The 25429-nt window shown below is 44.4% G+C and overlaps 10 protein-coding genes across 10 annotated transcripts; 3 read left to right on the forward strand and 7 right to left on the reverse strand.

Annotated features, from left to right (window-relative positions):
- Nucleotides 1-342: 342 nt before the first annotated feature.
- I203_106807 (uncharacterized protein) lies at nt 343-846 on the reverse strand (the record flags this gene model as incomplete). Its single annotated transcript, XM_019151128.1, has 1 exon — nt 343-846. The coding sequence occupies one exon, from the start codon at nt 844-846 to the stop codon at nt 343-345; it is 504 nt and encodes a 167-aa protein (XP_018999696.1).
- Nucleotides 847-1108: 262 nt separating this feature from the next.
- On the reverse strand, nt 1109-2076 carry I203_106808 (uncharacterized protein; the record flags this gene model as incomplete). The annotated part of the gene is made up of 6 exons (XM_019151129.1): nt 1109-1123; nt 1207-1453; nt 1556-1592; nt 1652-1736; nt 1800-1912; nt 1974-2076. The coding sequence occupies 6 exons, from the start codon at nt 2074-2076 to the stop codon at nt 1109-1111; spliced, it is 600 nt and encodes a 199-aa protein (XP_018999697.1).
- A 503-nt stretch (nt 2077-2579) lies between these two features.
- On the forward strand, nt 2580-6100 carry I203_106809 (uncharacterized protein; the record flags this gene model as incomplete). The annotated part of the gene is made up of 11 exons (XM_065518058.1): nt 2580-2624; nt 2739-2869; nt 2934-3082; nt 3145-3252; nt 3324-3501; nt 3566-3896; nt 3954-4059; nt 4117-4184; nt 4240-4400; nt 4454-5271; nt 5355-6100. 11 exons carry the CDS (start codon nt 2580-2582, stop codon nt 6098-6100), a joined length of 2841 nt encoding a protein of 946 aa, XP_065373362.1.
- Nucleotides 6101-6474: 374 nt separating this feature from the next.
- I203_106810 (uncharacterized protein) lies at nt 6475-7749 on the reverse strand (the record flags this gene model as incomplete). The annotated part of the gene is made up of 6 exons (XM_019151699.2): nt 6475-6524; nt 6605-6749; nt 6893-7147; nt 7278-7400; nt 7545-7653; nt 7727-7749. The coding sequence occupies 6 exons, from the start codon at nt 7747-7749 to the stop codon at nt 6475-6477; spliced, it is 705 nt and encodes a 234-aa protein (XP_018998989.2).
- Nucleotides 7750-8377: 628 nt separating this feature from the next.
- I203_106811 (uncharacterized protein) lies at nt 8378-10599 on the reverse strand (the record flags this gene model as incomplete). The annotated part of the gene is made up of 4 exons (XM_019151700.1): nt 8378-9197; nt 9274-9723; nt 9792-10003; nt 10108-10599. The coding sequence occupies 4 exons, from the start codon at nt 10597-10599 to the stop codon at nt 8378-8380; spliced, it is 1974 nt and encodes a 657-aa protein (XP_018998990.1).
- Nucleotides 10600-14285: 3686 nt separating this feature from the next.
- Nucleotides 14286-15292, forward strand: I203_106812 (ADP,ATP carrier protein, mitochondrial; the record flags this gene model as incomplete). The annotated part of the gene is made up of 2 exons (XM_019151701.2): nt 14286-14425; nt 14500-15292. The coding sequence occupies 2 exons, from the start codon at nt 14286-14288 to the stop codon at nt 15290-15292; spliced, it is 933 nt and encodes a 310-aa protein (XP_018998991.2).
- An 803-nt stretch (nt 15293-16095) lies between these two features.
- On the forward strand, nt 16096-18665 carry I203_106813 (uncharacterized protein; the record flags this gene model as incomplete). The annotated part of the gene is made up of 7 exons (XM_019151702.1): nt 16096-16398; nt 16475-16482; nt 16556-16685; nt 16817-16902; nt 16983-17088; nt 17146-18527; nt 18620-18665. 7 exons carry the CDS (start codon nt 16096-16098, stop codon nt 18663-18665), a joined length of 2061 nt encoding a protein of 686 aa, XP_018998992.1.
- A 361-nt stretch (nt 18666-19026) lies between these two features.
- I203_106814 (uncharacterized protein) lies at nt 19027-19707 on the reverse strand (the record flags this gene model as incomplete). The annotated part of the gene is made up of 1 exon (XM_019151703.1): nt 19027-19707. The coding sequence occupies one exon, from the start codon at nt 19705-19707 to the stop codon at nt 19027-19029; it is 681 nt and encodes a 226-aa protein (XP_018998993.1).
- A 583-nt stretch (nt 19708-20290) lies between these two features.
- Nucleotides 20291-20884, reverse strand: I203_106815 (uncharacterized protein; the record flags this gene model as incomplete). The annotated part of the gene is made up of 1 exon (XM_019151704.1): nt 20291-20884. One exon carries the CDS (start codon nt 20882-20884, stop codon nt 20291-20293), a length of 594 nt encoding a protein of 197 aa, XP_018998994.1.
- Nucleotides 20885-21711: 827 nt separating this feature from the next.
- Nucleotides 21712-24193, reverse strand: I203_106816 (uncharacterized protein; the record flags this gene model as incomplete). Its single annotated transcript, XM_019151705.1, has 8 exons — nt 21712-21777; nt 21865-21964; nt 22041-22270; nt 22383-22509; nt 22595-22722; nt 22804-22914; nt 22994-23062; nt 23147-24193. The coding sequence occupies 8 exons, from the start codon at nt 24191-24193 to the stop codon at nt 21712-21714; spliced, it is 1878 nt and encodes a 625-aa protein (XP_018998995.1).
- Nucleotides 24194-25429: the final 1236 nt, after the last annotated feature.

Consider the following 25429-nt stretch of genomic DNA (forward strand, 5'->3'; position numbering starts at 1 on the left):
TCCCAGCTAGGCTGTTATCGATTAAAGGATATACTTTTGAGACTCTCATGGGACATATCTGGTCCTAGGTAAGGGGTTCCGTCGTTTCAACATATTAACGTAGCATTGTCTGCGTTCACCCAAGCCTCAGTAAGGTGGTTCAGGGATTCATCACATTAATACTGTGCCATATTTGTGTCATATCATGCTTATTTCGAAAAATGATGTAAGAAATCGGTTTAGATGTCTGTCAATACTGTATATCATAGCTTCGGGTGATACACGATACTGCTACAGACCACTCCACTTTTTACCCCTTCTTACGGATCGTCACAGAGGTGAAAACTAATACATAGTACTCGACTAACCATGATAATTCACCCTGAAATTTCCATCTGAATTATTGATATTCAATCTGAAGTTATCTGCCAACTGAGCAGACCAATTCAGTGTTCCGGGCGTCTCTACATCCGTGTCTGTGGTACGTCCATCATCCGAAGTATCGTCCGTCGAATCATCATCTGGAGAGGGCGTGGGAGGAGTAGATTCCGATTCGTCCGAGTCCGGATCAGACTTAGAAGGATCACTCTTCTTTCCATCATCATCTCTCTGTCTCCTATCTGTATCCGGATCAGAAGGTTTGAGCCTCTCGCCCGTATCTTTCTCCGGTCTATCATCTCTATCTCTATTCCTGTCGCTTCTATCACTGTCACGCTCTGGTCTATCGGATCTTTCCCTTTTCGGTCTCTCGCTGGACGGTTTAGCGGAAGATGATTTATTGGGCGAACATGATATGATGAGAAAGATGAGGACGAGAATTACTATTATTATAGATTCCACAAGGGCTTTTTCGAGATATATTGTCATTCTTTCAGATCGGTAGTGTCGGATCAGTATGCTCTGATTGAGATGTGAGGCTTGAGAAGAATGAATTCTGATGTAAGTCAGAGAGTTGTATTAGTATAAGAGAGACTTTATTAATTGTATGAGAGAATTTCGAGACTACCCCTTGGTGTCAAAGGATCTCGATTGAAAGGATAGTCTCGAAAAGTAAGAGCAAGCTTCAGGTCAGTATCAATACACTGACTCATTTTTATGGTATATACATATGATTCGTTGGACGTATAGTCTATGAGATTTTAGCCTGAAATTCAGAAAAATCAGCAACGCACGTAGGTCGATATCAATCATAACAACGGGAAGGTTCGACAAACAAGCAAAACTTACATTACTGAAATCCATCTCTGGATGAGCTTTCTTGAATTTTTCCAACATTTCCAACTTCTTCAATTCATCCGAGGTAGGTTTACCCATCGCTTTCTGCCTATTATCAAACATCATTTTCTCCACCATACCTCTTGTCTCGCTATCGAGATCTTCCAATTTGGAATTTTCAGGTACGATCTTGGTTGTATCGATTTTGGGATGGTGGGTTAGGACGTGAGGCCACCATTGATGAGATTGAATATGGGCTCTGTAACATTACGAGTGAACGAAGAACAAAAAAAACATGATCAATTGGAGTATCGTCAGCTCTGAGTATGGACTAATCAATAAGAGGGTAGATTGTACTGACGATAATTTCTCGAGTTCAATATTGAGTGTACCATCATCTGATGAGGAAAATGGTATGAGATCGGCGAATCGTCGGTACATTAAAGCTTTAGCTCACCTATAGTCCACGACGATTCATCCGATATGATATCGTTGAACAACTCCCCTTCCAGTATAGGTTCGTTGGATGATTTCAGCTGGACCTGTAGGTATAGGTGGACTTGTCAGCCAACGAGGTGACCTCTTGTAGATCTATACCCGCTCACCTTCAACTTCTTCGTTCCCATCACCACATTCACATCCTTTCCCTTGGTTCCCTTAGGTAACGGTACTGTAACAGTTACAGTCGATAAATCCTGAGTCCACTGGTATGGTAAAGCTATCCAACTAGTCAATCATCCACTGATAACATCACTACGCATAAGCGGCAATCAGCTCACCTGCCTGTTCTGCCTTTTCTCTTTCTCTCTCCTTTGCATCATGCTCAGCTTGCTCCTCCTTGCTCAACTCGTCGTAAGGTTTGTTGGCTGTCAATTCGGACATTTCTGATACGAGTCAGAGTTCTTCTCTCGATCAAAGGATCGTATTCGATATCCAGTTCTAAGACCGATCTCGGAGCTGAAGCGGTATTTCTGTCAATGAACCCCTAGTTTGAGAATATGACTGGAGCTGATGTGCTGTGTGATGATATATGCATGAAGAACAGAAGATGTTGGAAGAGTGATTTGTAGGTGGTCGGTGGTCTTCCTCCACTGCGACTACGGTGACTAGCTTAGATTAGTGATGTTTTCAACGGGATCAATTGTACGGTGCATCATCCGATATTGACGAAAATCAACCTACTCTAGTTCTGATCATCTATACCTATATCTATAACCCCCATCTATCATCACTCTCGACACCTTAGATATCTCGAGATATCAGTCTGGCGTCGCCCAGTACATCCAGGCGAAACCTTTGGTCAGCTCAAGTCGCATCACAGCAAAGTATACAACGCTCGATCAAGCAGGAAAAGGAAACAAACGAGGACAAGCAGAATCGCCGCCATGACTAGTCAGGCAGTCCTTCAGACAGATTGGAACGATTATCATGTGAGTGTTACCTCCTTGATGTACAGAATACACGATATAGTACCAGAATCCCTTGTGATCAATGTCCGCAATTTGCACATGCAATGTTATCACTGACGTTGAACGATAAACTAGTGGTTCTCCCAAGATTACATACCGAGACAGACGGTTCCCGTCCTACGGCTGTTTGCCTCTATCATCGAATCTCAATCTAGGATACAGTGCTATATCAGAAGCTCAGATAGGAAGGCAGAAATCGTGTCTAGGTATATTCTCACTCCCCTTATTGAGCTCTATGGATCAAGCTGACGAGATATCCTGTTTGATCAGGGTTCAAGATGCTTTTGCTAGGATGAAAGCTTCCAATGATCTCAGAGGTTATGGACAAATCAGATTACAGTGTGAACAGAGGGGTGTACCCCAGTATAGACCAAACTATGCTCCTGCTCCTACATTCGGTGGTGTGCCCTCGTCCTCCAGTAGGTTCTGATCGTTTTTTTTTTTCATGCTGATTTTTTAGAAGCTGATTTATTGATGACAGGTTCATACTCTCGCCCGGCAGCTCCCGCCACCAACGGATATGGATCCTCCTCATACAATCAAGCAGGTCCATCCAGACCAGGAGGTTCAAATTGGCAAACTCAAAATCGTAAGCTGTCCCTCCCAGCTTCCTTCTACAATGGGCCATACAGCTAATATTGCCTAAATCGATAATTATAGGTCCACCACCTACTTTACAGGACTGGAAACCCAATCCCATGTGGAAACCTATACGAGCTTTGACAAGTATGGAGATGTTACCGGATATATCACATAATGAGAACTCGCATGTGAGAAGGGAAAGAAAGACGAATTTCTCGATACCGAATGATGTGATAGAAAAGTTGAACTATACGAGGTATGTCAGCGCATTGCACTTTTGTGACCAGAGTATGCTTTGCTGACCCTTTTTCCAAATATAGAGATCATCCAAATTCACATCCTCGCTATGCCATTCGTCTCTTCTGTACTTCCTCTGATCACTACAAACCGCTCGGCATGCCTGCTTTACCTGGTCAGCCGGTACCTACAAACAAAATAATACCGATAGAGTACCCATCCAACCCAGACATAATGGTTGATTCCTATCCTCTATCGTTCAAGGAGAAGGGTCTGAGGGGGAAAGCGGGCAGTGCGCCGCCATTTGACCTGGAGAAGGCACCAAATGGGTTATCGAGAGTTCCAGGACGAATGACAACTATAGCTATGGGTCATACTGGGCCTACGGTCGGGAAGAAGAAGGATGTTGCGAAGGTGAGTCTACTTGTGGATTCCGCCGCGAATATGTAGCTAATGAATAGGTGATACTAGCGATTCTTTTACCAAATCGTTTTCACCGAGATGACAACCAAAGAAACACTGATGAATCGCTTGAAAGGTCTGGTACCGACTAGTGTAGAAGCGTCGCTGGCTGAGTGTAAGTTGGAGTCTAATTGCGAATTGAGCAATCTTTAACGCTCCGTACACGCATCAGTCCGTAAACGTCAAGAGGAGGACGATGATATCGTCGTTGGTACTTCCGTAATGTCACTCAAGGATCCCGTGAGTCGTCAATGTAGTCACATCGCTTCATGATACTAATGATCTCCTTCCGCAGCTGGCGTATATGCGGATGACAAAACCCGTTCGTTCCTCAAAATGCACTCACATACAGTGCTTCGATGCGCAGTGGTGGATCGAGAGTAACAGTCAGCATCCACAGTGGCATTGTCCACATTGTGGGAAGGAATTACAGTTTCCGGAACTGATAGTGGACGGGTAAGCGCAGACGACCTGCTCAGCGCCCAGCGTTTGCTGACATATGTTCTTAGATACGTGCTATCGATCTTGAACGCTTGCCCAGATTCGGTGGACGATGTCATACTTGAACCGAGTGGTGACTGGCATACCGAAGACAACAAGTACGGTTCGGCGGATTGGTTGGCTTCTCACGGTGCTGCTGCTGCGCCGTCGCCAGTCGAGAAGAAGCCGGAGACAGCTCCGTCTCCCCAATCCAATGGTCCTACTTCCGATAACGCGAACAATGCCAAGAGAAAGATCGTTGAGCTACTATCGGATAGTGAAGATGAAGACGACGAACCGTTATCGAGGACTGCCAATGGTAATGCTCGCTCCCTAGCACTTCCAGCTGCTGCAATACCTCCACGCTTTACTCCCGCTGCTACACCCGCTACCCCTGCTACTGGTGGCGCTTCCTCCGCTCGATCTTCAATCCAACCAGCCAACGATATCATCGATCTTACCCTTTCTGACTCTGAGGACGAAGACGATACCGACGAAGCTTCACCAGCTTCTCAGACGTATTTTCGCGGACCGGGCACCGAATACACGAATCGAAACGCCGTCGATTCGAATCCTCCCCTTCACTCTCAGATAGAGAGTAAGGGATCGGCAGCTCGGCCCAGCGGCGGACCTTCCATATCTATCGAAAGAGATGCCCCATTGAATGGTCAAGGGAGTGCAGCACGAGGTGGTGGAACGTGGATCAATCCATTAGAAAGGGATAATTTGTTGAATACGAATCCTAGATTTGGTCAGGTGCCTCCTGCTGGACCTCGTGCTGGATACGGATCAAGTTCGGGATCTTTGTCTAAGAGACCGAGAGGGAACGATTGGTATGACGATGAACGTGCGTTGTACGATTTTTAGTCAAGATTATGTACGATAGATGAGTAGAATAGGTCCCTGATGTATGTTGGTCGAATTTTGCAGGTCCGACGAATCCCGATCTTCGACAGAAGTCTCAAAGTGCAAGTGGCGGTGGTAATGGAAGTGCTAGTAGATCGGGAGGATTTTCGTCGTATTCATCGAATCAACCTCAGCCGTACCAATCATCTGTCCGACAGCCCTTCGTCTCACATCCCAATCCCTCACAATCTTTCTCTTCACCCCTTCCTTCACCGACCTATCAGCCACTCGCACCCAGACAGCAAGCCCAATCTGTCTCGTCACCACTTATCCCTTCCGGCCCATCAAGCAGTCTCAATACTAGACCTTCAGCGATGGATGTCAGTGGCTCCTCAAGAAATCGAATAGAACCTTCTTCTGCGGTCACTTCAACTCAATCACCTAGTCTAAGAGTCACCATCCCTAATCCGAATTACCGTGGTGAGCGAAGTCGAACCAATACACCTCTTAATTCGGCCACTATCGGTATTTCGAGTACTGCTTCGCGGGATAAGAGGGACACGGACGAAGCTTCGTTGGAGCTCCACCCGAGACCTGACGTAGTTTCACCTGATCGTCCTACCTCAAATGTGAATCTACCAATATACAATAAATTCACTTCCACTGCCAACGGCAATGCCAATCACGCCGGTAATCGGGACGGTTTGGACGGTCATGTTTATGACGATGGCGACGAAGCTGAGAGATCTTCAGATTTGGGATTAGGGATGGATACGCTGGAAGAGAATTTCTGGGAAGGTGTGTTGAATGGTGATATCGATAGGATATAGTGGAGAGAGAGAGTGAAGGTAGACATACTTCCGACATACATAATCTTTTTAATTGTAGTGTACAAGTATTCATGTGTGCTGATCTATTCATCGATCACGATTATAATTATAAATGTAGATATATAGATAAGATCAATAGGTTGCATTTTGTGAATGATTCCAATATCATATCATAAGGAGTGTTAGTACGTGTCAGGTGAATATGGTTGTCTTGTGTACGTATTTGAGTATGTGAATGAGAAAGCCATATAATCTGTCTGCTCAGTATCATACATGGTATATATCCTTCATTTGATCTGTACTCTCAACTACATATACCATCTGTACATGATTGCTTCCAACCATTGCTCTTCTTCCATCCTGTATATCATATCTTACAATTTCTTCTCTTCCATACCTTCAGGAGGTCTCACTGGTGTACGTTCTGGAACCAGAAGTCAAGATATAAGTAGAGATTCTCTAGTGTTCTCAATTTTGTTTTTGGTTCAAAGAATCGAGACTAGCCTTTACCTATATTACTCCAGTCGGTCGACAGAGTCGTCCCACCACTCTCTGTGAAACTCTTGATCATCGCTCGACGAGTATCAGGATCGGCATTCCCGTATATCTGAGAGAAGAATTTCTGCAAGGCTGCATCACCTCCGGAGTTCTGCATACGACGAAAAAATAAATGATTGTTAGCTCATGTGATAAATGTGCAATCTCTAAAGAAAACATGAAGATATGATGATATGACAGCATGTTGAACATGAATAGACAGAATATCATCTAGATCACCAAAATGTAACTCACAGGGTCTTTATCATCTGATTGATCTTCGACAAGTTCATCTTCCAGTACTTTATCCCAGTTCTTCTTTTCTTTCTTCCTACTCTCAATGGTAGCGGTAGCCGAAGGGGTGACTTCGACAGGAGCGGGTGCCGATGCGGTAGTGGTCGTCTGAGACGAAGAAGAGGATGATGGTCCAGCAGAGAGAGAAGTTGACTTTGGATCGGATAGGAGTGAAGGCCAGTTGATAGGATTGATTTTGAGTAATTTGATTTCGATCTGATCAAAATGATGGATTTATATCAGCATACCGTATCCTCCAGGACAGAAATCTATTTTCAAACTAAGGTTTAATTGAACAATCCAAGAGAAGAAAACCCCAAGAGACACTCAGTTCCACTCGACTCACCTTGGTGTTCAGTACCCTATATGTACTTCCCTCAGTACCAATCCCATCGTACAATGGCTCGAAACTTATTGTCCTTCCTTCGGCTCCTGGACCAGAGGGAAGGGCAGGAAGATTGATCTTAATCTACATTAGTTCAGCAAGAACGCAAAATATAGGCTGTCAGTCATCTTTCTTCCCCTTCCTATCAAAATCAGGCATCGAGGAAAGGTTCTTCATCGTATATGTCATATCTTCTATTGATTTATTTATGGAAATACTTATACTTACCTTTCGGGTGTCAAATTCCACTTTCACTTGATCTTTGATCCCTTCAACGCCGTATCCTTTTATATATACACTCAACGTAAGATGAGTGAGAGATTGATAGAAATCGTGTCTGTTGCAATATCATCATATACCATTATGAAATCAGCTTAGCCCATGCTCAATTTCTCAGAATTAAAACTTACGACGGTAGATCTTTGTTCGTCATACTGAACAACGAGGTTAAGTTGATCGTCTGTATTGATCTGTGAGAGTAGTGTACACTTTACTTGCGTGTATATATATATATGTAGGGAATGACTAACGGCACAAGGCGGGATGATGTTCTGGGAGGAAAGGAGGAGAAAAGGAAATCGCTAGATCAGACAGATATCAAGGTGAGATGAGATGGTGGACGTCCAAGTGGAGGTGAATCTGAATTGTTGAATCAATCTTTAGTTGGCATGGCAGCTTGTGCAAAATCCTTTTTAGTGTCCAGTCAACAGTACTTTCAGGTCTCTCTGCTTGTATCTTGATGCACCTCATCTCTGGTCGGTTTCAACAAATCGAAATAGCACAATATGCAATATCATGAACTGTTATCCATATATACAAAAAAAAAGAGATAAGAAATCAAATGAATAAAATCGCAAATTGTCCCAAATACAGGAGAGAAATGCAATAAAAGCAAGATACCGTCAAGCGTGTATATAAAGTAAGTATAAACTGTTTTATTGTTTCAAGCTGCAAATGAATATGCTATGTGATTGATACGTATCTGAATATATGAATAATGATTGTCAAACAACACTGTTTTTTACCTGTATGTTAATTTCTCTATAGTCCCAAACCAACTATTATAAGACCAGAGCCAACAAACCTCCGGTTAAAGCAAGCACCAACCCCGTTGTCGTTCTCGAAACGTTGGTAATTCTTGAGATGGCACCAGAAGAATTTCCTTTGGATGTTCCACCATTCTTACTCGAACTCTGTCCATTCGAAGTTTCCAGTGCCTGTTTATCGACCGTCGCACTTCCCGTTCCAACGATACTAGTTTCATATTCCGTCTTGGCATCCGCTGAAGGTGTAGAATTACTGAGTGCGTCTTCAGTCAAGAATACCAGGGCTATCGAGGGGGCATAGACTGGTATAACACAATTTCCATCCGTACATTGGATTGTCACAGTCGATTGTTCTCCATAAAGTCTACCGTCAGATGCGAATGAGGTACCGAGTGTCTGACCCGCCCAAGTTATATTGTATTGTTCAGATACACTTGATGCTCTGAGGTATCTGACGGAGACGGACGAAGTAGCAGTACCGACATTGATGGTAGTTTGAAGATCGTTAGCACCGGTACTATCGTCAATGTAATTGAACAGGACCACACGGGTAGGTGCATCGTTCTCGTAAATGGCATATATGGGGTGATAGATGTTATTGGCGTCTGAATCTGTAGAAGGTGAGATGTCAACAACCTTCGATTGATTGCTTTTGCCGAATGCCTCCGCGATGACCAGGGTTGAATAGTAGATCGATCCGGTAGTCCACTGTTTGGTAGCTGCTTCGGTCGATGGCGGTGGGGTGAATGGGTTGTAGTATACGTTCTGTCCACCGACGTGCATCAATGCGGTGGTGAAATTACCCCATGCCATTTGAAGAGCGTAATCGGCCATCCTAGAGTACCCAAGCAAACGCATAGTCAGTCTCCTATCGTACCACTGTAGGATGATATGGTACTTTTCAGACTCACCACAAGGCTACTCCAAAACTATCACTCAATCCTGCAAACCCACCACACGAAGCAGTGTTAGTTTCCAACATGATGAATTCCTTCTGAACGCCAAGGACAGTCTCCGAGTTGGTCAAATACGGTGAAACCTGAGCCTGGGCGGAAGTATGATTGAGGAAATCCGAAAAGATAGATTGAGGGTCGATGACGTTTCCGTTGATCTTACAGTTGTTCGTGGGGTAGTGTTGCACCGAGACAGCAGCGAGATTATCGACATTGCTCGTCAACCAACCGGCATTGAAAACATCGTCCAATTCAAACCCTTCCACTTGACAACACGTGGAAGGACCGATGAAGGCAGTAGTATCTATCAGGTTGTTATCGGCAAGAATCGATTGAGTCATCGTATCGAACTCTGTAACGTAGTTGGATACGCCCCATCCGGATTCTCGTTTACTGTGATCTACGTATCTATTGAAATCATATATCATGTCAGTGTATCATAAAAATTTATGAAAGACGAAAAGAGGAAAACCCACAGATCAGGTTCATTTCCTACACTCAACGCCAAGAGATGTTCACCGAGTATATCCTGAGCCCACTTGGCAGCGATGGGGACGTTACCCGTTGGCGAGTCTACAGCAGATTCGTTGAATGATAGACCGAAATACCAATCTGCTCCGACGAGGGAAGTGATATTGGCCATGAGGTAAAATAGTTCAAGTGAATAGTTGATCAGAGGTGTGTCGGTCTGAAAAATAAACAGGATAGTAAGTGAACAAGAGCCCAAATGAGATGTGTAATGGTGAGGGGAAGAAATAAATCGATCGATCGATGGACAATCAGATGACTTACAACACCCGATGAGACTTTTATCTTATCCAACACGGCACCATCTTCTAACCCTCCGGTGAAGATCGTACTTCCTTCCTGGGAATTACCACCAACTCTGATAACTGGTCCTACACCCGCACGATTTTGAATGTTCGCCATGTAATTCAAAAAGGGAACTTTCATGTTCGTCGAACTTGATCCCATTAAGCTATTCGCGATGGACAATTCCACACTGAAACCTAAGAAGTTTCCTTTCTGGGCTATCGAGAGGGATAGACCCTGGTCGAGGACGGCTTGTCCATTGGAAGGTAACGTGAGTGTATAGGATGTGACTGGCGTTTCGGGTGGTGTAGGTGGAGTAAGGACTGTTGGATCGTAAGCTGCTAATCCGGTATATGTACCTTCTGCTGCTGATGCTGTTGAGGTGGCGGTAGAAGCTGTGTCGCCGGTGTAAAGAGTGAGGGATTGGGCGAATATAAGGGAGAGAAGGGAGAGGGCAGCGAGTCGAAGCATGTTGTCGAGGACGATGGGAGAAGGGGCAGTATAAGATGGGATGTATACAAGTGATGGGTTGTATATCCTAGATCCAGATATAGGAAACAAAGGAGAGGGTAAGGTTAATGTCCAATATAAAATCAATCAGATCAAATTGAATTCAAATGGTGGAGTGGCAACGGAATGATTGATGAGGATGATCAGACAAAAAGAGGCGAGAAGAAGGATACGATATGATGTGTGCAAGTCTTCTTGACGTAGTGTTTTGATTTGCGATTGTTATGGTGTATTCTAAAAATGACTGGATGGTAATTGATTCAAGCCAACTGATGGATTATGATGTCTGTGTGTGTATGTATATATATAGAAGGATCGATGTCGATGTCGTACAGGTTGTATGTAATTGTGATTTGATTTGATCGGGAATGACTGCGAGGGGTAAAGAGTGTGGTCTTGTGTCTTGTGTTCTTGGCTAGAGTGGGGTTGTCAAAATGACGCAAAAAAGAGAATGTATGGTTTTGCCAAAGGAAGAAATCGTTGTTGATGAGATACTATATTATCATGTTGTTACTACTGGTGATGGTATGGTACGTAGGATTGATGATAAATAGATACAAGACGGTACTACGTTGTGAACAAGGGTGAAAGTCAACAATCAACGACGACAACAAAAGAAGGTCAAAATAACAGTCAAAAGGATAAATTTTCACTCTTGAAGAAGCACTCGGTGTCGGCATGAGCGCTGAGCTTCGCTAACCTTGCTTTGGGTTTGGTTTGTGCTTTGTGCTTTGTGCTTTGTGCTTTGTGTCCTATATACCGTAAAGGGGTTTACATGCATAGGCATTTCATATATATATCGATGTGCTTCACCATCCTCCTTTGTGTTCGTGGTCATGGTCATGGTCTTGGTCTTGGTGTTGGTGTTGGTGTGGGTCTCGTGCTTGGATCCGTGATCTGCGCCTTTCCGTCGTTTTTCCCTTGCCCCTGCGCAGGTTCCCCTTTTCAATGCTCGTATTCCCTGTCTAATTCCAGAAGGATGAGTACCAGATTGCTTACACCTGGAGGCGCGTCAAGAGAGGGAGAAGATGGGTCCAAGCGTCACAGGAACAGAGAACAAAGGATATCTCCGATACACTCGTAACTCAATTATAACTACTGCACTCCCAGACGCGTTGTTTTGAACAGTTGTTGCGTATGAGCTGCGCATGATTATTTCGACCGAGCTGTGTGACACAGACTCTACTCAGAGTAGTGAAGAGATTACGAGGACTACTCATGCATTCGACTGATTGACTTTACGTCAGTTTACATATAGCATATATCAAGCCGAATGTGTTTGAGCGAGAAAAAAATCTATAATATATCACTATATCGCAAAGCGCTTGGACAACCAATCTGATACGCGGAGTGTGACCGCATTATCAATTTCACTTTATGTGATGTGCGAAAACAAAGGCACATTCGGTACTGCGCGTAGTCTTCGTCCCTTGGTACAACTGTAGTCGAGTGAAGCCCTGCAAATCGCGTCTGGAGCGAAACCTGGTCTAAAATTAGGAGACCCATCAAATACTCGTACTGTCTGCATAGGCACCAGACTGCTGAGATGGATGGATCGATGACAAGCTTCGTACGATGATCGGATGTGGCATACATACGTTTATCGTGCACTATAACAATGTCATTATCGACCAGTAGGAGCTGTAACAATCTTGGCATGGATTGGGAGAGTGCTGAAGGACTTTCAAGGTAACCTTCCAGACGAACGACCGAATGCAAAAGATGTGATACGTCTGCAGAGTAAAATCCGCTGCTTCTCGAGAGTTTGGCCCCGGGTCGAATACAGATTGTGCTAATTTTATGGTGGCGGATCATAAAGATGACTCTATATCTTACGGAACGATCATTCAGACTTGTACACTGATCGACAACGGGATAGAAGCTTTATATGCAGGGTGACTTCCTCGGCCTACACATTTTAGTTCTTGAGGAATGCACTTATCTCAGCATAATTGTCCTATGACAGTACGAGCGAAGGGCGAGAGGCAAGATACTGGACACCTCTTCCCAGCAACACGCAGCTTCGCTGTCGGTCATGTCTCGCGGGTGTGAGCAACGGATTAGGATGACAAATGACATATCAGGGATACATACGAAGAAGCAGAAAATCCTCGTTGGTGTGGATGCACATCCCAGGAGAGAGATGGAAGTGAACGACGATGCTTGGCGATCAGCTGGCCCAGTTGCTCGGTCGTAAAAGCTGACAAATGCATAAGGTGATCGAGTCGTATCAAGAACCGTCAAATCTGCCAGGGCACAATGAAGGTAACTGACTCATCCAGCTGAGCGCGATGGATAGTCCACCGGTCGCAAACGTTTCATAGGCTGTGATCGCCCCGAAGAATATATTTTCAGATTCATGACAACGCCACTCCACTGGTATGACCTCATTGATACCCTTGACTGATCGGCTCTAGAAGTCTTGCTGAAGAGGAGGGAGAGCACTCCTCCTTCGGGCTTTCTCCGAAAGAAGCTCAACAGGTCTTGTTTCATTTAAAACCAAACGGAAAGATCCTGTGAAGACAACTGGTTATGACATTTTTAGCAACTGCGATTTACACTGACAAGTCTATTGGTGCTGAAGTGTCTACAATCGTACTACAGATGAACATCAACGATCTGGATCAAGTGTCTATATTCATCAGGACCGGTAGCGAATGTTGAGCAGCTCAAGATCAGCGGAGTTATTCGGTCTACATTCTAGGATTGCGCCTTTTCAGTGTTATTCCCTTCTTCCAACAGGAGCAGGAGAACAGCAGCCCCTCGCTCGTGGATCGTCAGGTCATTGTATATGTCGCAGCGAGCATTCCATCGTTGACACAAAATATGAGTGACTCACGAACAGATGAGATGAGACGAGCCATCTGTTACTGTCCTTCATCTGCCATTCAATTCAATACCCATCCAATCCTTCGTGACTGTCTTTAACCTTGTCGTGGTTGGATTTAGTCGGATATCCGGGCCGTGCATAGGGTGCCACGCAACAGCAGAGCCAAACGCCGACCGAGACTCCGAGTTGTTCCGAAAAAAAGGTGGAAATTGGTTCCGCTCTATGGGCCACAGTGAGAAACGAAGTGAACGAATGAGAATCCAGGATCATGCAACCACTGACCACCACCATCACCGTGGAGCTACCTTACCTACGTTCTTATCTTTTTCTTTCCTTCCCTTCCCTTTTCCTTTCTACTCTTGTTCTCCTCATCTCTCCAAACTCACCACTCTTTAACGGATCTGTACGAGGTTGAGAAGCAGTACTCTTGTTGTGGGTATCATGATCTCTTCCTCAATTCGCTGGTCATGGGATCAAACACAAAACTCTTTTTTCTTTCAATCCATCTCGTGTGGGAGATGTGGAAGGCGATGAAGGGGGGACTTATCACTTTTTCCATGGCCGATACAGCGCGTGGATCTGGTAATTCGTACTCCCCCTCTTCCCCATCTACCACTGAGCACAGTGGATCATGCCCTGCTCTCGTCTCAGATCTTTTTTATTTTTGCATTCCCTCCCCAGCATCAAGCCTTGTCGCCTTTGGCTCATTTCTATCCGAACGTCCTTCACAGTGTTCGTCACTGACTCTCATATACAATTTAGCAAAATGTCAGACGGTAAAAAATCAGCCACTGACTCTCCTGTTCAATATAGCAACATGTCCGACGTTAAAAAACCAAAGGATGTCAAGGCTTTCTTGACCGATTTCTTGATGGGTGGTGTTTCCGCCGCTGTCTCCAAGACCGCTGCTGCTCCCATTGAGAGAATCAAGCTTTTGGTGCAAAACCAAGATGAAATGTGAGTGTCACCTTCTCATTCATAGCTTCACATAGCGTTTGAAGGACTCTCGCTGACTTCGTGCCGTACAATAGGATCAAGCAAGGTCGTCTCTCTACCCCTTACAAGGGTATTGGTGACTGTTTCTCCCGAACCTACAAGGAAGAGGGTCTCGCTTCTCTCTGGAGAGGTAACACCGCCAACGTTATCCGATACTTCCCCACCCAAGCCTTGAACTTCGCCTTCAAGGATTACTTCAAGTCACTCTTCGGTTTCAAGAAGTCTGAAGGTTACTGGAAATGGTTCGCTGGTAACATCGCTTCCGGTGGTGCTGCTGGTGCCTCTTCTCTTCTTTTCGTCTACTCCCTTGATTACGCCCGAACTCGATTGGCCAACGACAACAAGTCCGCTAAGAAGGGTGGTTCCAGACAATTCAACGGTTTGGTCGATGTCTACAAGAAGACTCTCGCTTCCGATGGTATCGCTGGTCTTTACAGAGGTTTCGTTCCTTCCGTTGTTGGTATCATTGTCTACAGAGGTCTCTACTTCGGTCTTTACGACTCCATCAAACCCGTCATCCTCGTTGGTCCCCTCGAAGGTAACTTCTTGGCCTCCTTCGCTCTTGGTTGGACTGTTACTACTTCTGCTGGTCTTGCTTCTTACCCTCTCGACACCATCAGACGACGAATGATGATGACCTCCGGTGGTACCGTCCACTACAAGTCCATGATGGATGCTGGTTCTCAAATCATCGCCAAGGAAGGTATCAAATCCCTCTTCAAGGGTGCTGGTGCTAACATCCTCCGTGGTGTTGCCGGTGCTGGTGTCTTGTCTCTTTACGACAAGATGCAAGAATTGATGTTCGGTAAAGTCTACTCTGTGAGTTGAACCTTCACCTGCCCAACTACTATATTTACATTTGCTAATTTTATGATGCTTCTTAACAGGGTGGTTCCGGATAAACGATCTGATCTAAGCCAACTTTAGATCTTTTTGTTTTTCTCTTTCTCATCATAATACCGATTTATCATTTCACCTTCCCACTATCTCGCATATATACAGATTCTTTCATCTCAAAAAATGAATTAATTGCACAATCCCAAAACCTCTTTCCATTCCCTCCCCCCAAACCATCACCTGTCTCCACATCCTCTTTGTTATATATAAAACTCTTTTTATCCCATCGTAAAAAGTTATATACATATTAAAGATTCTCACTTCTTATATCCGTTTGCCTCTTGCAGTTTGCTTATAGTTATGGGTCGTGGTCTCTTTTTTCTGTTATTTACGTTTACATTTATAGGAGTTATATATCTTAACGAGATGCAGCAGGATGGCGTTACGAATAGAAAGCTGTTGATGTTGTTCATTGGTCAGCATTCTGTCTGTTCAACCAACTACTGGCAAGCATGACTTGGAATGCTTGAGATACTTTGGTATGACATGCGAATGGATTGATTGGGTGAACCAGTTGGTTACGAGGTGATGTGGAGGTTGACCTGAGATCGGTCCATCCACAACAACAAAGTCGGTCAACCCAAAATCGCAACATCGTATCCATCCTCTCAAATCTATATCAGTCAGGCAGATATTGTACATACAACAACATGCCTCAACGACTATGTCAACTGTCAATACGATAGATTCAGCCTGTCAATAGTCAAGGTAAGGTGTCAGATCAACCGTGAAGCATGGAGATCGATCAGGGCGAAGGTGGAAGTGGAGGGAGTCCAATCGACGAGATGCAAGATGAATACGAATACGATGATATACCATACGAATACGACGAAGAACTCGAACAAGCCCTACAAGCTGCTGAGTCTCAATCAAAGCCTACGATCAATCAAGGATCAACAGATGGTATCGTACATGACATCGAAGATCTACCGCTCGACACAGAAGCAATACAGGTGATGAGTCCTTTCCAGCAATTTAGGAAGAAAGGTTATTTGAGTGTATCGGATTTGGTAGGACCAATATGGTGTGAGACTCAGGTGGGTGATCATTGAATATCCTTTGATTTCACACCTGCAGAGTGTTATACGAAAGCTAATATCATCTCATGGACAGTATGACTAGTAGGTGATAAGCCTTCAACGTCCCATCATACCGAATGACCTATCGTTGACTAGTGTAGCGTGTCATTCATAGTCGTCTAAGAACATTACCATACCTTCCACCATCACAACGGCCGGATATCATCAAGTCCAAAGAAGGGAATGAGATCGTAGTTGATAAAGTCAAAGTGGAAGGTAAAGAGAAGATACTAAAACGGGGAGAGGTAAGTTCAATCTATACTAATGTCGACCTTCGTATCTATCAATGATCTGATATGATCTGATCTCACTTTGAACATCATCCAATAAGTAGATAGCGTAACATGCTAATGCACGTGATATTGCTATGTCGTAGAAAATACACAAACGGCTAGAAAGGGAGATACACCCCGAAGAGATCAGAGTGCCCATCTCGACTGATGAGGATATATGGGGATTAAGGTGGGTCTTGACCCCAGCACCTCACACAATAGATACGGACTCCAAATCGAGACTGATTATTTTCTGCTACTCTCGAATAGGTTCTTAAACATGCTTGCTGCGATGGAAGCCCTCTTGGTCCTGGGCAAGTGCCGTGAATTGCCTGTTGTAGGATTTGTTAAAGGAGTTCTGGTATATGGTGTGATAGTGAGTGGTCCGCCTCAATCACTGATTTCAGTTGCTCATTCTTTCAATTCATCGTAGGATGAGATCATTCGCGAACCTGTCGCTCCCACCTCGATCTCAATCTCATCTTCAGACACTCCATCCAATCAAACTTCTCTTAAAACATTTTTCGTTCCTTCCCGACCAGCCCTGCCCAAAATCGAACCCAAAACACATCGATTATACATATCAGACTCCAAGACCCGATCTTCCAACGTACTGCCAAAGGAAGAAGATACCCTCTCAGGTAGATTACAAGTAATGCTTTACAAAGAATTACTAGATGCTGTATTGCTCTCCTCCAATGACCCTTCCACTGACTCGTCAACTCACAATGAGAATAGCGAATCCAGTCAGAATGGCAAATCAATCTTACCGAGTCGGAATTCTTTTTCATGGGATTATATCTTCGCTCATCTCGATCTTGACTCTACGAAACGATTCTCAGAAGGGTTCTTGGAACAGAGTAAATCGGTCGTAGTGGGAAATGGACTGAGATATGGAAGTGATAGAGCTGAGAACCTAAATGATCTAAAACTAATTTGGAATCAGTATGTATTAGAATTGGGTTTGGGGTCGGGTATGACCACTACGAATAGGACGAAGAATGTGGGCAAAGGGAAAGGGAAAGAAAAGGAAGAAGAGAAGAATTCAGGTAGGACGGAAGACTCACTTAAATTGGTATATAGACGTGCAGGAGGTAAGAAGAAACACAAGGATAAAGATAGGAGGAAAGGCAAAAGACGTAGAAGAGGGACTAAGGTTGAAGCACAAGAAGAAGGAGAACCACCACCGACATATCCGCTCCTCACGGTTAATGGAGATAGTGTCGAAGATGAGGAAAGACGGTTGATCAAATTGGCAATCAAAGAATCCCTAAAAAGCCCTGCTTCTGATCCCATTCAACCGTTAATCTCAGTCGAAGCGGACGAGAAAGGAGAAGACGCGAATATGAGCATATCCAGACCGCCCACACGGACTAGCGAAGAGATTTATTGGGGAAGCGATAACGATGAGCAAGAGCAAGATTCGAAACAGGAAGATGAATTAGCTTGGGCGGTAGAAATGAGTTTGGTCAACCCTGATCTGGAGACAGATATTGAGGGAGGACAGGGGGTAGTAAATGTGTTGAAAACGCCTGTGTCTTCTCAGCAAAGTGTTTCGAATGACACTACGACTCACTCTTCATCTGCTTCCAAAGGAACGGATGAAGACCAAGAACAAGACCAAGGCGACAATGATAATCTTCCATCGGGTACTATAATAGGTACACACAAATTTAATCATTCTCCCTTATTGTTGGCGAAACATCTAGAGAATGTATTACAATTCTGGATGGGCGAGAGAGAACCCAACGGAGTGACGCTGGAACAAACTAGGAGATGTGGATGGTGTGAATTCGAGGAAGGATGCGAATGGAGGTGAGTGACCTACTACTTGTAGTCTTAGCTCAGATATTGATACCGTTCTGATGGAGTTTGAGCTGATCATTATCGGTCGGTCCATTGAATAGGTTGAAGAAGGCTCAAGAAATTTGGGAATCACGTAAATTGACCTAATGGTTCATACGCATACTTAGGTGTTGCTGTCGCTTAATTGTAGTACATTCATATCTCATAGCTCATATCCCACAGTCTTGTTGTACTTTTCATATGCACATGTTCGATGTCAAGAAGCGTATCTAACTAATGATATCAACACCTTAGGATATAGGTATCACCCACTATTTGTACTCTGTGGCGGGTGTAGGAAGGAATTGTAAGAAACATGGACTGCACTTTCGAAATGTGTACAGCATATCATGTTCATATTCTCAATGGTATTTGTTTGCATATCAAATTTCTGGCATATTCAGAACCCCTTTGACGCTGCAACACATTCATCCTATGCCCCGCCACAATCACCTACCGGTTCATGTTCTCAGGCGGTGCTGTTTCGTTCTTTCATAGTATCGAAGCAATTCTCGTCTCCAAATTGTACGTTATTAATGGCAATCATATAGTCAGCTGGACCGAAGTAGCACTTGAAGTTGGTACCATCCGAGGTATTAACCTTGATTGTATCATGTCCAAATTTGGACCATATGTCGGGTACATGAGATGGATCAGTATTGTACCACGCATAAAGTTGAGAGCTGGTCAATCTTCTTTCGATATTGTCGACCAATAGAGGAGTGATCTGAATCTGAATCGAGACTGGACCTTTGTCATCAACATAGACCTTCCTGGTGAAATCGTCGCTGATATCTTTCAAAGAGGGTTCTTGGTTGATCCTGTATTCTATTTTAGCCTCTACTATGGCTTCGGAGCATCCAGCAATGAGATCATCAACGCAGGAGTCGATAGCAGCTGATTCATCGTCCATGGTCCGATGAGTCCATTCCACAGTGCGTTTCAGCAGTCCAAGTTCGCCGACCATCGTGTCGATGTCAGCCTTGGTCAGCTGATCGGCATGACTCGCATACAGTTCCTGGAACCTTTTCATCCCTGCATGGAGCTCAGTGAGCTGTTGATGGAGCGCTGATGCCACTGAAGACATTACAGGCATTCCGGTCCCCGATTCAGAAGGATATTGAGTGGTAGCGGGGGATGCGAGCTCCATTATGTAGTTACGAGGTGGCAATCGAATTACGGTATAGAATGTACGAATCTTGTCGATGTTGAATGATTTCGGGATGAGGATCTGTCCAGATTTAGACTGCTATTTGCATTCAACCAATTCGGCTCTTCTTGAAAGGTCATGGTGGCTAGGAAACGTAAAGATGTCTTCTTGCTGATTCTCCTGTCACGTCCTTCTGCAGAAGCACTCAGGTCGATGGCGAGACTATCATCGACTGGGACACATCTTAGCGATATATGTCATCCTTTGTCAATGGAAGGATGGTGACATCATGCAAAGGTCTGGATTTCTGGTGATGAGACCGAGCAATCTACGCTACGGGTCATCACCGTAATGTCTTTCATGATGAATGCTTGATCTCTGTAACAGGAGGAGCAGACAGTGCTAAGTGAAGATATAGCAGTAGTGCAGCAGAAGCGAATGCAACAGCTAAGTTTGCTTTGAGCCTTCACATTCCAGCTCTGGTGGTAAAGATGCATATCGTCTCCCCAAAGTGATTCCTGATCTACTGAGCGGCAAGATCTATGACTGATACAAACTTAATTCGAGCACATTATAACGGGAATCAACTCACACCCGATGAAGATGTAACGGATGGAGGGATGCAAGTATCGTCTTTAGAGCCCTTCGAAAGCTTTGAGACCGATTTACCATACAAAATCTCTGTGAAGTACTTATTGTTAGAATATTTGACCCAACTAACAGGAAGGATGTACGTTCCACTTTCGGTGGTATACTCCAAGACAAAATTGCTCCCTTGATCGTCCTTGCGCTCGACAGATACTCGATATCCGGAGCCGAAAGTCGAGTATGAGATTTCGTCGTCCTTGGCTCCTTCAGCCTGAGTTTCGATCTCTCTGAGGATTTCTGCTATGAAAGGCGTATACTGAGTCTGGATATCTCTCTCGCTTTCTAGACGAAATCGCTCCAGCACTTCTGAAGATAGGTTGTGCCTTCTGGCTTTGAAGATGGAGTGATCTGTCTTCGCAGTGGCTAAAGCTGATGCCAGGGCTTTGGACAAGGTGGCGACGCCTGGCTCATCCGATTGATCACCAGAGAGACAGCTTGGATCTACTTGGTAAGGAGGTCGATAACGTGCCGCCTTGGCTTCTTCGACCCGGGCCAAAGCTTCATTCTCCAGTTTCCGTAAAGATGACATGAATGAGGCGAGTATAGAATGCTAAAATGTTCGAAAGGGTTCGATCCGGTGACAGGAAAAAAGATGAAATGAAATGAATCTGGACGATAAGCGATAAAGGTCAGCACCCTGGTCAATTGCAATCGTTTACACCATTGAACAGCGGTAGATCTCGGGGTTTACGTTGGGATACAATATTGTCGTCGTCGTCGTTACCAATGATAACGATGAATGATAAAGGTGGAAGTATGCTAAAGCATGCTTCTCAGTACCACCTTTGACCATAGTAGGTAATCTATCGATATGATCAACTACGGTATGACGGAATAATGTGGAGCTGACGACAAAGGACCGTTGGGAACCCTTCGAGTCTACAGGTGTACCACGAATAAAGGATGAAAGGCAAAGGCTGTTGTTCGGCGTGATCAGCATATATAATACTCTCCATATCATCCTAGGGCTAGTACATCATCAGTGGTTAGTACCTTCTATACAGCGTGATACATGTAACCAACTTGTCATATATGTATATCATGTATAATCTACCGTTCAAGATGTACTATGATGGTAATACATTATGTAGTATCATCATCCTTCTCTAATTTATCTACAGCTCTTATCAGGCCGAACGGAAGTCTACTCGGACTTGAGTGATAATCCAAAAATAATCCAATGGGAGAAGCAGTAAGGGCAGTAGAGTATCGTCTTTTCTTCAAATGACCATGAGATGATATTCCAGATGAATAGCTAAAATCGCCAAAATTCACAAAAGAAGGAGAGAGAATCGAGGCATGATGTAAAGGATAGAAACAAGAATGTTCGTAAATGTTGTAAATGGGAATTCAACCTTAAGCCCTTTCTAAGACTTTGGTTTTCTTCTTCTTTTCCATAAACTCGACGTAACCGTACCAGCCCTATATTCAAGGTCACGTATATCAATCAGCTATTGATCACTTGGCTTGACTTGCCACAGAGGATAACAAGTGAAGCCAGACACTTACGCCACCAACAAGAGTAAGCAAAATTCCAATTCCGTTTGTAGGGGAGATATGGAGGTTGAACAGCATGACTGCTAGTACGATAGTCAAGACTTGCTTGCAGCTACACCATGCCCTCATCAGCTACTTGCCCCTATATATATATACTAAACATTTCTGAATGGGGGTCGATCACTCACTTTGCAGAGACAGTCATAGTCAAAGCACCCGCTTTCTTATTAGCGGTGAATGAAACGATGTTCAGTCCAAAGGCAAAAACACCGTTGAACAGTAATGCGATAGCTTTCGATCTCGTCATTTGAGTGGCGCCGTATCTTCTGACTCTTTCGAGTTCACCGGTGTACCATCCGTATATCACACATTGGATGAAAGCGAGTGGTGACATTCGCATCAACAGATCGAGAGGGTGCTGAGAAAGGCACACGGAGTCAGCCATGTCTAATTGTGTTCGCAAACCTAGATGTTCTTTCTGCGAGATCGAGTAGTCCGGATAGATATATGTAAGCAGATACAACACTCACAAGCTTCAATCTACCTCCACCACCCGTCTGAATCAGATTGGTTACTACCGTCTTCAGCGCAGCGAGGAAAGTACCAAGCAAAGTCAAGATCAATCCGAGAGCGGTGAAATCATAGTCGCCATATGTACTATCGAGATTTTCGATTCGTATGTCAGTATTCACTCTTAGCTAAGAGATGGTGATGTGGTGACATCAAAGGTTTTGGGACTCACGCAAACCCTACACCTGCCACTACAGGTAACAGAGAGACCAGCTTCAATGCGCTGAATCTGGCTCGCAGGAAGATGGCAGCTATGAAAATGGTAAACAGCGGTGTGGATGCTCGAACGACTTGGTGGAACTGGAACGCAGAGGAAGGTCAAAATCAAGTCAACATGCTGTCTCTGTGTACATAAATATATTTAGAATGACCTGCACTCACCGGAATAGAAACCAACTGTAAACTGATATTACTGACTGCGATGTTGATTGTGTAAAGTACTGAGAAAGCAGCGAGGATGACGTTTTCTTTCTGCGTTAGACGAGCTGGTGTCTGAGTGGCGATCAAGTGTATTAGCGAACTTCATTGGATACGAGGGAGTCTAGACAAGAAGTTAAAGTATAGTCCTTACAAAAGCTCCTTGTTCCAAAGCTATATAAGTACCTGCACAACCTGATAATGCATGAAGTCCAGTAAGCGTCTATATCAAGTGCAGAATCAGCATCAGCACTCGCATAAACTTCATGACCTGTTGTCAAAATGAGATTGGAATAAGGTAACTCACATATGGGAATGGGAAGCTGACCAACACAAACTTGTTGAACAAAGTCAAACCCAGATTGAAACAGAAATAGAGGGATAACCAAAAACCGACTGAATCCGTGAATGGGACTTTCTTCGGTTGGACCGTTGGTGAATTACCCAACAGGTTCTCTTTACCCGTCAGTGGGAAATAGGGTTGACTACCTACTCCGCCGAATGATGAGAAAGATGAATTGGCTTTTTCCCAATTGCTACTACTACCACTACTACCGTTATTGCTCTTTTGATCGTATGGGTTGTTTGGATCTAAATGATTATGGTTTTCTTCCTGTTGATCCCCGATTCCGACTCCCGCTCCCGTACCGGACCCAAGATCTAATTTATGGGGAGATAAGACTCTTTCTCTAGGTTCGTTATTGTTACTAAACCCTTTACCTAACGATGAAGAGGATGCGAATGTCGCCGTGGCCGTTCCGTTGCTTGTCAGATTATGTCGGGGAGAGACGGTACGTGGTCTGGGAGGAGTGTTGAATTGATTACTGACTGAGCTGGGGAACGGTGAGAGATTCTGCTGTGGAAATTGAGGTTGTTGATGGATTGGAGCAGTAGTAGATGAAGTTGATCCGGCTGATAGAGAGTGTGCCATCCCAGCTGAAGATGAACCTTCCTGCGACGATGGCAATGGAACGGATGAGGCTGATCCACCTTCACTGGATTTGCGTCTTTGCATGATAGGCGGTGCGGCCATGCTGTACAAGTTGTCGTTACTGCTCAGGGTTGGTGAATGCAATTCTTTAGGTAAAGGGTTAGATTCAGGTGGGAAATTGATACCGATTCCTACTCCCGTGTTCGTGTTCGTGTTCGTGTTGTTCGAGTGGGTATAAGAGTATCCTTCTGGTGTACTAGTTATGGGTTGATCGCCTTCCATCTCCTTTCCTAGCGCAACTTCCAGAATTGATTTACCAGGTGATATCGGTGAGGGTGTCTGAGGTGGTGAGTCGGGTTGAGGCGATTGAGGGATATATCTGTTTAGTGGTTGTTGGGGTGTAGGTGCTAGATGAGATGACATGGGTGGTATGATGGGGTGATAGTGAGAGTGGGAAGATCAAAGGTAAAGGATCGCGTCGGGTATAGGATGATCAGGTTGCTGCGGAGTTGAAGGGGTAGATAAGGTGACGAGGATGCGTGTGTTTGTCGGTACGGTGTGTGATGGTCGATGTATGGTCTGTGGTGATATCGTGGTTGATAACGATGACTGTTGTGAGCTATGATGTTGAGGTATAGATGAATGAACGAATAAAGTCGAAGCTGGACTAGGTATTTGATGAGAATACTAAAATGGTTTGCTGTGGACCGAAGGGGTGGGTATGGTCTTATTGTCCTTTCTGACAGGTGAGGGTGTCCTTTGATTGTTGTGCTCAGTTGATCTCACCGATACTGTCTTGTCTATAGAGAAGGATGTGATACGAAAGCAGATGGACCAGTCGAAGTGAATGCTTCATGTAATATGGGACAAGAGTATCAAGTACCAATGATAACAATGCGAGGCTGAGTGGAATAATTGAGGATTAGAAGGTAAGAGTAAGGATGGATAACGGAATAACGCGACTGAGGGCCAAGGACGGAACAAGGAATTATGACGACTAGCACTCAACCTTAATTCGTATTTCTCCAACATCTACCTTTTCATCCTTTTGTCTTCCCAATGGAAACCCCACAGATCGATGCATGCATGGGGGTAAGGGTGTTGGTTTGAGCTCGATGCTACCTCGATCTCCTTACATACACAGATGCATACCCCCTTGCGGATTATTTTGATATGGTGCCAAGACCTTCGTAGATAGGATAACAGGATAGGATCAAAAGCCACGTTCCTACGCGTCTCACCTACTTTGATCTGAATCCGATCGAGCTATGGCTACAAGGATCCTGAACAGATCATCTTCTAGCCTAGTACATGTCAATCACAATGTATACGTTCCACATCCTCCTCTCTTGCCGAATGTATGGACGATGCGATGCATTGGAGCTGGATATACAACATCTATCTGTATTTCACAATACGAGAAAAGAAAGGATACGCGTCTGCTTTTCCAACATGTCAAAGCTCAAATGCAGATCACGGCATGAAGGAACAAAACATCCTGTCAAAATATCCGAACCGAATACTATCATCCCATACCTCAGAACAGACGGACAGTGCTTGGTTCGTCCGAAATTATGTAGCTCAATAGTCTGGCTACATGAACCTCTGCCAATTCACCTTTCTATGGATTGCTTGAACAAGATATGAGCTGAAGTAATA

The sequence above is a fragment of the Kwoniella mangroviensis genome, assembly GCF_000507465.2.
Source record: "Kwoniella mangroviensis CBS 8507 chromosome 1 map unlocalized Ctg02, whole genome shotgun sequence".
In the NCBI taxonomy this organism is placed as follows: domain Eukaryota; kingdom Fungi; phylum Basidiomycota; class Tremellomycetes; order Tremellales; family Cryptococcaceae; genus Kwoniella; species Kwoniella mangrovensis.